At 36.3% G+C, this 14,937-nt stretch overlaps 1 protein-coding gene across 4 annotated transcripts in view; it reads left to right on the top strand.

The window, feature by feature from the left end:
- RMDN3 (regulator of microtubule dynamics 3) overlaps window positions 1-9,139 on the top strand; it is a 44,483-nt gene extending 35,344 nt beyond the window's left edge. For all 4 annotated transcript variants that reach the window (XM_072428870.1, XM_072428869.1, XM_072428868.1 and 1 more), the window contains exons 12-13: window positions 4,080-4,160; window positions 5,274-9,139. In XM_072428870.1, coding sequence (XP_072284971.1) covers window positions 4,080-4,160; window positions 5,274-5,354 — 162 coding nt within the window. In that variant the 3' untranslated portion in view covers window positions 5,355-9,139. The remainder of the gene's footprint in view (window positions 1-4,079; window positions 4,161-5,273) is intronic.
- The last annotated feature ends 5,798 nt before the right edge of the window (window positions 9,140-14,937 follow it).

Below are 14,937 nucleotides of genomic sequence, written 5' to 3'. Positions count from 1 at the left end.
AGATCTGTGTTTAGTAATGAGATAGGCCTAAAATTTTGTGGAAGAGTAGGAGTTTTCCCCTCTTTTGGGATTGTAATTATAATGGCTTTAAGCATTTCCTCAGGAAGGTAGCCATCGGAAATAGCCTGATTAAAGAGCAAAACTAGGCGAGAAACAAGAATCTCTTTAAAGGATTTGTAATACTCGGCTGTAAAGCCATCAATCCCCGGAGACTTATGACCGGGAAGCCCCTTAATAATTCTTTCAATTTCTAGTGGAGAAATCGGCTTATTCAAAATATCCCTTTGTTCATCCGAAAGCTTAGGTAATTTAACTGATTGCAAGAACTTGTCTATCAAACTCTGCGAAGGATGGGTCAACTGATTGTCATCCTTAAGATTGTAAAGTTCTTGGTAATAATCTTTGAATGCGTTAGCCATATCTAATGGATTGAACAGTTGCGCATTCGATTTATGATGGTATAAAAAGGGTAGTGAATATTTTGTACGTTTACCTTTAATTTTAGAGGCTAATAGTTTACTAGCTCTGTTACCTTGAGCGTAGTAAGTAGTTTTAACACTTCTAAAGATTTTTTCCTGTCTCTCAATTAGTAACAAACAAAGATTTTGCCTATAAGTGAACAATTGTCGGGATACTTGGTCGCTAACTTTGGATTTATGAATTGTTTCTAATTCACTAATTTTCCCAAGTAGCTCATCTATAGCCTGTCTTCTCTTTCTCCTTACGAGGGCAGAGAGATGTATTAAAATTCCTCTCATATAGGCCTTATGGGCACACCACAATGTAGATGGCGTAATCTCTGGGGAATCATTCAGATCAAAATATTCCCGTAAGTTTTTAGAAATCTTAGATCTAATAGAATCACGTGCAAACAATGATGCATCGTTTCTCCAAAGATATGAAAACGAGGAAGCATTGTTCGCAGTCAAACCCATAGACACAGGTGCATGATCTGACCATGTTATATTATGAATTGAAGAAAATGATACTTGCTGCAATGTCCATTTGTCCACAAGAAACAAATCTATTCTTGAGTACGATTGATGAGGAGCTGAAAAAAAAGTAAAGTCCTTCTCTGCTGAATGGAGACATCGCCAAACATCAAAGAGCTCTTCCTTTTTCAACAAGGCCTTCAACGTCGGTCTTGTATATTTCTTGGTATTAGAGGTATCCAAAGAACTATCTGGTACGCAATTAAAGTCTCCACAAATAATAAGTGATCCTTTTCGAACTTTCTTCACCTTTTTGAGGACATGAGTTAAAAAATTAACTGAGCGAACATTTGGAGCATATAGAGCAACCAAAGTTCTAATAATATTATCAAATTTAGCCACCAAAATGATGTATCTTCCTTCTGTATCGATGACTTTCTGAATCAAGGAGAAGGGTAACTCCGCTTTTATTGCAATTGTAACACCTTTTTTTTTGCTCAGGGGAGATGTAGCGTGGAACATATGTGGAAATTCCTTGTGAGAGAAGTTAGGCATATTCTCTCTTTTAAAATGAGTTTCCTGTATACAAAGAATATTGGATCCTTGCTTTTTAACTTCATCCCAGACAGCTCTTCTTTTATAAGGACTGTTAAGACCTTTAACGTTGATAGAGAGGATATTGAGTCCCATCATCCAGATCTATTGTCTCCCAAGAGACAGATTTTACCTATTGTTGGCCGCATGCTGCATTGAAAAAAATTACTCATCATGTCCACGCAATACAGGACATACATAATATCGCCATTGTGACAAATAGAGAAGTGAACAAAACCAGAAACAGTTCCAAAGAAAAGAACTTGAACTAGGAAGTAAAAAAGAAGGGCCTTGAATGGCCCATAAGGCAGTAACACACAGCCCATCTAAAAGGCACTTGGGGAGCATGAGACGTGGCTTCTTGCACTGGATTACTTTTGGTCATGCTGTTTTCCTGTATTGAGAAAGTAGATTAAGCTGATTTCCATTCAGGAGATATGCGACCCGGGTTTGGGCTTGGTTTAGATTTATGCGATTGAGCAGATGGATGGAGGCCCCAGCTATCCAGTAAGTCACATCCTTGCTGGGGGTTCTTCACTGTAAAGGAGGATCCATTACGAAAAATAATGAGTTTGACTGGAAAGCCCCATTTATATTGAATTCGGTTATCCCTTAATATCTGGGTAACTGACAAAAATGTCTTTCTCGCTAATACTGTGGCTTGGGAAATATCCGAGAAAAGGGATATATTAGAATAGGGATCTGGAAGTTTAGGCTCTTGTCTTGCTTTGGCCATGATTTGTTCTTTGATGTGGAAGAAATGAATTCTCGCCAACACATCTCTAGCTACTTTCTCAGGTAGGTGCGGAGGTTTCGGAAGTCTATGAGCTCTATCTATCAGGATCTCAAAAGGAGCTGCTCCTGGTATCAGCACTGAGATAAGTTGAGAGAGGTAGTTGCTTAATTCCGCTGGAAGTATAGATTCTGGAATGCCTCTAAACTTAATATTATTTCTCCTTGAGTGGTCTTCCATATTAGCAAGCTTCAGTTGTACTTGTTGCAATATATCCTGTGTGTCGGTAAGTGAGTCCACTAGATCGTTATGAGCTCCAGCGTATTCTCCCATCTTATGTTCAATATGGTCCACTCTGTCACCTATCTTATGTACATCCGTTTTAACTTGGTGCACTAGAGTAATAAAATCTTGGTGTAATGAGCTTCGGAGCGATATCAGCATCTCCTTAAGTGTAGTGTCTGAGACTGGGCCATCAGATGTAGGGAAAGTCCCTATAGGGTCAGGAATTTCAGTTTCTTCTGAAATAGGAAATATAGTAGGGCTTACCCCATTCACTCCGTCCTCTAGATGTGTCAGCTTCAGTCTAGATTTGGCTGGGCTTGCTTGTGAAGATGAAGATTGAGAGGTGTTCTCTGAGTCCCCCTCGATTCTTTTTGTTGCATCTCCTGAGGCCTGAGTTCCTAATCCGTTTGCCTTTTTACTGTGTCTCGAGGCCCGCCTACCCGCGCCATCTTGGACATGCTGGTCAGATGCAGTGAAGAACTCCGTTAATTTCCGCGGAGTATAGCCAGTTTTCCTCTTACCCATCGTTGTGTGGTAATCCCTGGGTCGCTCAACAGGAAGGAGGAGAGGAGAAAACAGCCGGTAATAGTCGCAATTTATTCCGGTGCTTAGCCACGCTACAGAGCCTCAGGCTAAAGCGACCATCCGCTTCCGCTTCCGGCCACGCCCCCCCATGTGGTGTTTTAAAAAAAAAAAAAAAAAAAAATTAAGAAGAAAATTTTCTACTTTGGATTGTTCACTCTGATTCACTATAGCGTGGTATCTATGTTCAGTTGCCTTACTTTTCATTTGTGTTGTGGATGGAGAACATTTTAAAATGTGTGTAAATGATTGTTTATGGTTAATTTTACTTGTTTTTCTCTCTAAATAAGGATTTAAAAACAACAACTTGATATTGTAAAACCTTATGCTAGACCTTGAAAAAAGTGTAAAACCGTATACAAGGCGGTGAACAAAGGTGGAAAACAGTATGCAATGTGGTTAACGAGGTGAAAAAGTCCCTGGGCTTTTGGGCTTTCATGGGAAGCTAAGTATTTCTGAAGGCATAGACTTGCATGATGAAACAGTAATACATTTGGTTTTTACCATGCTATTTCCACAGTATATTAATGTAAACCAAGCATGACAGAAAAATGGCAATTAGCAGTTCTGCCTTTAAGGAATATGCTTCACGCCTCCTTTTAGACAGTTAGATTCACCTCTCTGTCCTGTTGACCACAGTCATTGAACCAGAAAATAAACGGAAATCAAATACTGAACAATTGTTCCAGTGATTACTTTCTAAGATGAAAAGTACTCTCATTTAGAAAGATTTCATTTCGATTCTTAAGATGAATCTCCCCAGCACTACACAGTCAGCAAAACAAAGAGGTTTCAACCCTTCCCATCTTTATTCTGTAAGTTATTTAAAAGTATTTAGTTGGTTGGGATAATAGCTTGGCAATTTATTTTAAATTCTACTAAAGCATCTGAAATTTAATTTAGTTGGCTCACATAATTTTAAATAGACTGTTAACTCACCTTTGAATTTTTAGTGTTACATGGATTTGGGTGATCTCAGCATGGCCAACCACTGGACAAAGCTGGCAGCAGAACTTCAAAACGTAACAAAAGAAGTATGTATATTTCGTTTTTTGCATTTTTGTGGACTGCTAAATTTGTGTGTTACTGTGACTTACTAGTCAGTATACATTCAACAGAATGTATGCGTTTAACAAACCTGAAAAAGGCATGTGGGTTTTTTAATATTGTTTTGTTACCAAGATAATTCTACAAGGTGCATAAATGGTTGCTACTGTCTATATGTCACAATGATGCAATCTTTTTGTCATGGAAAACCTAGCATGGCTGGAAGGGTGGGGGGTGTATGAGAGCTGAGTGGAAATGTGGCCATGGTTCATTTAATTTGTCCATGGCTCAGTGGTTAAATAAATATGATGTAATCATAGTGAATATGGACTGGGGTGGCGTAGAGGTTCCCAACTACCAGAAGACCTCCCAATGTGCAAGCCAGATATTTATTAACAATATATTGATCAAATTTGATATTGATCAGCAATTCTTTTCATTTAAGAAAAGGCACTACATTTATGTTTATGGTATCGAGTTACTTAAAAAAAGTACACTATAACAGTGAACAACAATATTGAAAAATAGGTTTACATACGGATAGTAAGCACACATAAATGCAGAGAAATTAAGGAATTATAAGTAATGTATGGTTTTAAGCACAGGAATATACTTGTGTGTCTAAAAGACTGAACATCCAAACACAAGTGAAATAACTTGGGGCTATCTATGTCAAATTGGAACAACCTTCTCTGAACAGGGCTACACTATCTGTCTTCCACCTATATTACCCTATTAAAATCTCTACTCTGGTATTGTGACAACAATTCACAACCTCAACCATGTAATTGGAAGTTTTAACACCTAGCCAAACTTCCTGACACCAATGATGTGATTGTGCTAATAGAATAGGGTGGTTCAGAAAATCTCACACCTCTCAATCTTTGATACTACTATGCTACTACAACTGATGAAGCAGCTTGGATAGGCTATCAAAAGTATTCAACGTTACTTATTCACATTAGAATGGACGTATTTTGTATGACTAGATAGAAATAAAAAATATTTCCGGATTGATTTGCTTAAAAGTATTTTTTTTCATCTTGTCATCATGTGGGAATTTTTACATAAATTGGTATTTATTTTTTGTTTTATATCAGGATAAAGAAAGTGCATCCATCCTGGAGGATCTGACGACGTCACTCAATACAGAATACAATTCTTTTACTACCTCAACATAATCATGTATACCTCTTTCTTATTTACATTGTTTGGGTCCATTTGTCATGTGCTGGTTATTCTTAGGGCTAATAGTACACCAGTATGAAATAGAATTTTAGATTTGAAATCGTATGCTCTTCTTTAGGAGATTGACTTTTCACTAAGAGATTACTTTTTGTTATTCAAGATGCAGGGATGCATCACAAGTTCTCAGCAGAAATTTTGGTGGTGTATGCTATCCTTAATTATTTAATTCCCCTTAGCTACATGTGAGAGATCTTTTCCTTAAAGGGTAATGAAATCATGTATACCTAAAAAAAAAAAGTGTGAGTGTATTTGAGGAACTGAGATGATTTAGATATATCCATTTGCCTTGAAGCCCAACTCCAGAATTTATTTTTCTTTTTTGAAGAGACTGTGAAGAACTTATAAGATCCCTATAAGTTGTTTTTCTGTACCCATTTGCCCTAATAAGGGCATGGTGACAAGGGAAAGGAAAGGTAGCTATTGGAAATCTCTTCTATTAAAATACAACCGCAAAAACACTACAAAAAGTTCTATCCGTCCTCTTTCTAGGTAAAACAAACTGTGGTTATGCTTTAAAGCATACCTAAACCCTGAATTCAGGTTCAGCTGCCCAACCCTCACCCAGTACTTTTTTTCCACTTTAACAACAACAACATTCCTGATGTGCATACCTTTTGGCGAGATCATGATCCAAAACGTAATGCAGGCCAGCCAATGTTTTTGGTCCCTTCCTGATCACAGCTGTGGTGGTGAAATGAAATCCATGTGAGGCAGAAGCATTGATCTGCAAGGGATGAGGGGACTGTGAACATAGGGTTTAGACCCATTTTAAATGTTTGTAATGGGACTTATTGTACTGCTATTGGCTTGTGATTTGACCAGCTGCATGCATCAGTGTTGTTCTAAATGTGAAAAATAAGCTACCATATTTACACGTCTGTTTTAACATGTTTTAATTATTGAACACATACAAACTTTATAATTTTAATAACCAGTCCTTGACACATTTTCTGAAAGTATTTTTGTTTTGTAAATAAAAATCGTTTTAGAGAATATATATATTTAAATTGATGGATTATTTTTGCATGACATATGATGTGTTTTTTGTTGCCTGAAGATCTTTTAACATCTTTTGATTTTTAACTACCCAATAGTAATACTAATCATAGTAACAAATACTTAAGAACTAGTTATTTAAATGTACATTTATTTTTCATGATTTGTTGTCAAAATCTCTTTTTTGAATAACAGAGCAACAGTAAATATATATATTCTTTTTTCAAGAAAGCTGGTATTTAACTTGCCCAGAAGTTTGGAATATCCCAGTAAACTGAAATGTGCTTAAGTCTTAACACACTGGCTGACAGGAAGTCTAAATTTACTTGTGCATTGGGGTCCCCCTCTGCATTGCATGAATTAATTACTCATTCTGCTAGCAGAGCAGGAATAGATACAAATACATACATTATTATTTGCTCAAGTTCTCCCTACACTACTTCAAGGGCAGTCACAACTTTCTGCAGCACCAGCAGTCCTGCATTGTATAGGAGGATGGCAAGGGCCCAGTTACAACCTGGAATGCTAAAAAAGACGTAGAATGCCATCTGCCAGGGGTGTAAGGATTTAGGTATTTGTACTTACTTTTTTTAGCCACTATAACAAGCATTTATCCCTGCAGTGTGGTACTTTTAAAAGCAAACTGGAGTTGGAATTTAAATAAAATGATCTTCCCTCGAGGTTGTGCTTAATTTAGTTGTGACAGAGTCAGTGTAAAGGGATTTTGTCCTGACAGAATAAAATGAGCTGCCTTTTTCCTATTAAGGGTGCTAGTTTAGTTGTCATTCTAATGCTTTAGCTTTAATATTACCGGAGTGCCTCAACTGGCACAAAATATGAGGATAGTAATTCTGACAATTTCCGATATTTATTTACAGGATTACATCAGCTACAGCCGGGCATCTAGTATTTGCAGTTGGAGGCCAGTATTGGTTATCCCCAAGAAATAACACTATAATGCAGAAGTGTAATAAAAATGTAAAAATCTAGTGCCTTAAACTGTGCCTGTAAAGCATATCCATGGAGTATACATGGGGGGCTTTATGCCACTTTTCCTAGTCACTTTGGCCTAATAAGTAAAATTGTTTAAAAGGTTGGCATAGTGGCAGATGGTTTTAACTATTGTACCCTTACTGGGAAGGAGTATCAGAAGCTGACAACCACATGGTAAAAAAGTACAGGTACCAGCATGCAAAGTTTTCACCTTTTCATGTAGGACACTTAAAGTGGAACTAAACTGGTTGGTGGGTAGTGATCTTCTGCCATAAATCAGTAAGTATGCACAGCATATTTGCTGATTAGGGCCCATACTTACCTGTGTGGTCAGTCTCCCTGCAGCGATGACAGGTCCTAGTATGCATTAGTGCTTCCTAGGAACGTGCCACCCTCACCTCCGGCTCCACAATGGACTTCCATGAAGACGGTGATCCTCTTCAGTCATTGGATGATGTAACCCCTGCATATGTGCAGGAGTTACATTATCGCCAGTGGCTGGCTTTGTGTGCGAGACAAACTTCTAAATGTGCATTTACAGCTTAAACAAAAAGCCCCTAGAAGCCAGGGAGTTGGAACCACTATAAATATAGAATCTAATGTAATTCTGTTAGAGCAATCCCAACTGATGTTTGATGTATCAATCAATTGATTAGCAGTTGCTATTTTTGCCTGGTCACGGCCACTCCATCTACTTCCTATTACTGTTCAGATCCGTGTATAGCCAGGATTACAGTGGAAAAGTGTACTGCAAATGTCAACAGCCCATTGGGAGTTCACTAATTGTTCTGAGATAGAGAAATATAGGCAAATATCTCTCCAAGAGTAACGATGGGGATGTCATAAGAGGAGAATGATATACCACACATAGGCTTTGCAACCATTAACCAATAGAAACAAGATTTTGCTTGGTTCTCTAGCTACTAATTCTCTTTGTCTGTTTCTGGCTATTGTAAGATTCTCTATGAGGCCTTTTTTTAAAAAGCTGCTGCTGAATTATTAATATTATTTTGTGTTTCTATAGCGCCAACATGTTACACAGTGCTTTACAAAGTCCATAGTGATATCACACTAATAAGAATTAAACTTTAAAACACAATTGTAGTTAGTGGATCCTAATCCAAAACTGCTTTAGAACTTTGGCTTATAACCATTTAATCAAACAGATAGGTATAGTACTCCCATATACTTTCTAGCTGTTTTGCAATTTAAACATCTATTTGTGAAAAAAGAAAATTCTCTGTTTTCATCATGGTATTGTACAGAATATGATTGCAGCTCTGTTTCCTAAACATAAGCCAAGCTTACAGGTCTGGATTCTTGTTCATTTGCACCCTATTTGTGTAAATCACTGCATTCATTCAGTTTAGTATTTAAGTCCTATTCATCATAGCTTATTGTTAACTTAATAAATTGCAAAGAGTAATATTTTGCAAAATGCAGTAACCTGCCGCGTTCAGTCACACATTGCACTGATCTGTCAAATCATATACAGAAATCTGAATGATCCAGGTTTTTGCAAATTATTACTCTTTTTATCAGCCATAGCATAATCCATGCATATGATTTGACCAGGAACAAGCAGAGTTTTAACCTAAATAAATACAAAATTGTAATTTATTTTTTTAATTGTGTTACTAATATATTCTAGCAAAGGTGCAGAAAACGAACATACTGTGATTATTTTCTGTATTTAAACGTGAGTAATAAAATATTTTAAGTCTTGTGATTTCTTTGTTCACTGTACTAAGTTTGAAATTTTTTTAAAAAAACATAACATGACTTTCTATAGAAAACAAGATTTTGAATTGTGCATATAAAAATGTAATGTACAAACTAGATAAATATGTAGGCTGCAACAATCACATGTTCAAACTCTTGCCTTCTATTTTCAGGATAAAGGTACTAGCTTTTAGTACTATTTTAAATTGAAACTTCCTATTGCCACCTAATTTAAATTTAGAAATACTATCAATTACTATGTGCTTCACATGAAAGACTTTGTGACCACTGGTAGGAAAGGAATGAATTTCTGATCTAATTTTTAGCTTTCTGTGTAGTCCATACCTAATATATATAAATATTGATATAATAATCTGTGTTTGTGGTTTCACACTTGTACTGAACTGTAAAGAATTCCCAAATAATTTGTATTTATGTCAAGTATAGTGTTAAGATAGTAACAAATATTAGGTGCTGTCCACACTTGCCCCTAAGCTAATGGTCAAAATAATAAGTAGATAATTCCCATTGTGGAATCTGGTCTCAGACGTACACAACTAAATGTAAATAAAAGAAGCATATTTTGATTTTGAGGAATGTAAATTGGTAATGAACTTTGGTATGACTAATGCCCCACAGGTGAATAAATATTATCAGAACATAATTTACCTCCTGTCTGTTAAATTTACAACCACTTACATTGTTGTAGGTTTAAGCATTTATACATGCACGCCAAATACACATTAATAAGGAAAATTCACTGTGTGTTAGCCATGTCATAATTTAAAACATATTTTAAAACCTTCTAGACACTGGCTGAAAAAATATGTTTTAGGCACCTGGCATAGCTTAGACTAGTAAAAATTAAACACACGCATTAAAGGGATTTCTCTACGGTGATTTGTAAGAACAAAGAACATAGAGGTAGGCTCGGTATGAGGTGTTGAACATTATTCAATATTGGATTGTTCTACCTTTTGTAAACAGCATCAACATAAATGGAACATTTGGGTTAATTTACTAAATAGGTTTACAATCTTAACTCAAAAAATTATGTACATATTTACAAGAATAATCCAATCATGTTAGAGGCATTTGAAGTACTCAGTGAACAAGAATTTGCTTTTCATATGATTGGATTATTGTAGTGAATATTTACACAATTGTTGAATGAAGTCAATTTCTTTAGTAAACCAGTCTCAGTGTAATTCAATTTTATTCATCCTCTTCTGAATAAGATAAGGGAATGCTATATACTGTTATAAAAAAAAAGTACAGCCATTAAAATTGTTACTTTTTAAACTAAAACTTTAGATTTTAGTTTAAACAGTGCCTAGGGATTAGGGTGACATACTTAACTGAAATACAAGGAAAACTGGCCGTTCAATTGTGTACAGAAACAACAGATGAATTGGTTAATTGTAGAGAAAGTACACCCAGTGCCTCCATTGCTTCCTTAAACAACTAAAGCTACGTACACACGTCAGATTTTTATCGCCCGATAATCGGCATCGGCCAATTATCGGGCGAAAATCTGCCGTGTGTACAGTCGGTGTCGTCCATCGTCCGGACGACCGACCTGCCGGATCCACGGACGATGGACGACAGCCGATCCTAATGAAAGGGAAGGGGAGAGCGCGCAGCAGGGTGCCGCTCCGTCGCTCTCCCCCTCCCCTCTCCATAGAGCATGAACGGTGCTGTATGTACAGCACCGTTCATGCATCGTGCACTCCCTTGTCGTTGGAAAGGATCGTGAAAGATCCTTTCCAACGACAAAAATTGGAAGTGTGTACGCAGCTTTACTACAGTTTTAGTAACTGGCATAACTGCTCACCACTCTCTGATATTGACTTTGATATTTACATTTTTGACCACTCCTTAATGCACAATTCCATTAATTGTAAGATGTTTAGGAGTTTCTTTTATGTCCTGCCTATCTCAAATTGCTCTTCAAAATTATTTATTGGGATTCAAATGGGCTCTTTAAATGGGCCAGTCTGTATCCTCTTTCTTGATTGTGAGCCATTTTTTTTTGGGTGGATTTACTAGTGTGTTTATGATTATAATTGTCTTTTTGTCTTAAGATTTATTTCTGCTTCAACTTTTGGACATATGGCTTTATCTTCAGTTAGTTCTGTGCAAAACTCTTAGTTGAATCTGTGACTGAAAGTTGCGATTGACATTATTCCAGAAGGTCTGGTCTTGCTTATTTGTTGAATAGCAAAATTTATTTTTGCTATAATGCTCTTCCTTGGAATACCTCCCATACAAATTGAAATAGTGCAATCTCATTCTGAATAGAGATGCACATACTTATTCACAAACTATTGCAAGAGTAATTTTTTGGGTTCTTGGAAACTTCTCTCAACATGGAGTAGTCGTTTAATTTGGCTAAATTTACTTGACCAGTCAAACCTGGGCAAATTAGCTTTTTTTTATTATTTATTTATTTTTATTTTTTTATATTAGCAACCAATAAAAACAGACATTTACAGAATTCAAACTGGTAAATACAAAAAACATGAGGGAGCTTACAGTTTTGTAGAAATATTCATATCCAATAACTTTTATATGCACACAATAAAACTCCCATTGGAACCGTAAGTGATCTTCTATCAAGTTTCATTGATTACTGATTTTATATTCAGAAATAGAGAAAAAGAGAGGGCAAAAAGGGAGAAAGAGAAGAATAAAAAAAAGGGGAGTGGAGGGGCTGGTAAGGGACAGAAAAGGAAAAGGGGGCGGGGGGGGCTTGATGAGCAGTGGAGGTGCCATAGTGTCACGGTAGAGGGCGGAGCAGCCGCAAATAATCTGCAGTGGCCTTGAATTCATCCCAATAATACCAGGTACGTATTGGTCTGCTTGTGGAGTCACCTGTACTCAAGCTCCTCCATATATTGAATAGCAAATTAGCTTTAATTTAATTTGTATACTAGATTTCGATTTCCTTTACAAAGAACTGGTTAGTTTAAAATATTTTGGCTTTTTTTTTTTCAAACTCCTTGCCAGACTTCCACAACCTTTTTTCTAAGGGCATAAGAGAGCTCCTGTAATCTTTTCATTAAAACTAGCAAACCAAACACCATACCCTATATATCTGAGGTTTAAATAAGACAGGCTGCACCTGCATCCTTGTTATTGAGGTTCTAATCATTGGCACCTACTCTGAAACATCTTGTTCTAATGTTATGCTTTGTGGCGAATAGGTGTGCCTACTTTTTGTACTTGACCAATCTGCATTAGTCAATTTGCTTGAGGATAACATGTCTTTTGTGTGTCATTTCTGTGTCATTTGTTCAAGTATATTATCTTTATCAGGAGGTATCACCTGCGTGTAACACAGCTAAAGGCACAGATGTGGACACCAGCATTTGGAGACACAAGCAAAATGTAGGGATGTGAGAGCTTGAAAACTAAATATGCTGAATTGAAACACCATGTAAAAACCAACTTAAAGTAGGGTGCAATCCAAAGACCATTTAAATACGAAAAAATAAAACATAAAAGGGGTCAGAAAACAGTATTATGTAATAAGTTTTATTTTTATAATTAACCTGAAAGTTTTTCTGAATCTCCTAAATGAAATTATTAGTTACAAATAAATGTCTTGTCTTTTACTAAAAGTGTCTTAATTCACTAAAAGGTAAAGTACAAAAGTTTGAAAGTGAAAAATATCTCAACTTCACATTTATCTGCCAATATAAAATTTTTATGCTAACTAGGCTGTGTTCACTTGCATGCTCATGTGCCAGAAAGCATGTAAAATCAATAAGAAAATGTTGAAAGATAGTGGCTCTTTATGGCAGAAAATAAGTCTAGCATGACATAAAACCTTTTATTTCAATTACTAAAACATATACTTCTTAGAAACATAATTGGTAAAAAAAGCCATGGCAATGTTTAACCATGACTTTAAAAAATACTCTCACTAAAAATTCCAAGATGTTGGTCAGTACTGTACTTATGGTCTCTCCCGACGCGTTTTGCCCTAAACAGGCTTCCTCAGGATTGCTGAGACCCTAGAAATTACATTATTGATAATATAGTATAGAATTTCCACAGTATTCTTACAATTTTGACAATTTTAAAATAAGCAGATTCGTCTAAATAGTCTTGACTTACTTGGTATATTGACCTCACGTGAAGAAGGTGGAAGAGTACATTAAATAGGGGGAACTGACTCGATTGGAGATTCTACAATTTCTACAATTTAAATAATCCAGTTTTAGTAGATGGAGGTATCTAGAAATATATTAAAAAAAACGTGAGGTTCTTTTATATATATTTTTTTGTAGCATCACAGAATATATCTTATTTATGTAATATACATTTAATCCACAAAATGGCGTACCTATGATTTAAATATGTACACCGGCTGTATAATGTACTTATATTTATTTATTGGAAAACAGAAATCATTTACTACCCATCCAGAAGTTGTTCTTCCTACATTTTCTTAAATTGCTTTATGGATTTTTATTGTTACTAAACAGGATTTATATAGCACCAACATATTATGCAGAGCTGTACATTAAATAGGGGTTTGCAAATGACAGATATGTACAGACAGTAAAAAACAATCTTATTGTTGAACTGAAAAGCTCTCTGTAAACGGAACATTCTTGCTGTAATAGGACAAGAGACATTCAATGTTGCTTTTGTCAAAAAAAAGATTTCATAATGTGGTTATCAATTTTCTACTAGTATCATAGCTATTGTGACTTAACACAGCTTTTCATGTTTTAGAGTCTGATTAGTTTTATTTAGTTTTTGACAGCTTGGAGAATGATTAGAATTAGTTTTTTTCGCTATCTGGGGCTCTTATAAACAGATTTTCTTTTACTTCCTGTCTTACTGACATTTTACCAGAAAGGAAGTGAAGCTAAAACTGCAACTGGGACATGGACAGAAAAAAATGTTCTAGGGGTTCTAGCTTTCCTCTACTGCTATTTAAAGCTATTTTTATATCTGTGTTGCAGTTGGAGTGTTTCCCTTATTTCCTGTCTGTAAAAAGGGTTAGTTTAACAAGAAGTGAAGGAAATATATTTAATACAACCCCGGATAGCAATAAAAACCTCACAGCTCTAATTCTTCGGCACTCTATCCAAAATTAGAAAAAAATTTGACTTAACATACTCTGGATATTAGTCTGGGATATTGTTCACATATAACACTTATTTTTAATGTTGTTTTTCTATTTTGCCATCTCTTTCATGTCTTCAAAAGGAAATGTTTTTTAAAAAAGTCACATGAATAAACATACATGTACATTTAATTTTCCTTTTATTGATCTAGGCCAGGGGTCGGCAACCTGCGGCTCTTTGGATGTGAAGCTGCGGCTCTTTAGTTCAGTCCGTCCGAAGCTATTCTATCTCTCAGCCACTATCTATCTCTCAGCCTGGCTTTTCACCGAACCCCTCCCCCGTGACACGCGTCCTCACTGTCTTCAGTCCGTCAGAAGCTCTCGAGTGTCACGGGGGAGGGGTGCAGTGAAAAGCCAGGCTGAGAGATAGATAGTGGCTGAGAGATAGAATAGGTGCCTAAAGCTACGTACACACTTCCAATTATTATCGTTGGAAAACGAACGACGAACGATCCTGCACGATATCTACGAACGATCGTATAGCACCGATCCTGCACATAGAGATAACGACACGATCGTTCGTAGATATTGTACACACAATAGATACGATCGTTTGAGCGATAGAGGAACTATGTGCACAACAGGAAAGTGAACGAGCGTTCGTTCATTACGCATGCTCAGCCCATGGACGATCAACGAACGACCGTACACACGAACGATGT

This window comes from Pyxicephalus adspersus, chromosome 12 (genome assembly GCF_032062135.1).
Source record: "Pyxicephalus adspersus chromosome 12, UCB_Pads_2.0, whole genome shotgun sequence".
Lineage (NCBI taxonomy): Eukaryota > Metazoa > Chordata > Amphibia > Anura > Pyxicephalidae > Pyxicephalus > Pyxicephalus adspersus.
This window is presented reverse-complemented; position numbering and strand designations above follow the sequence as displayed.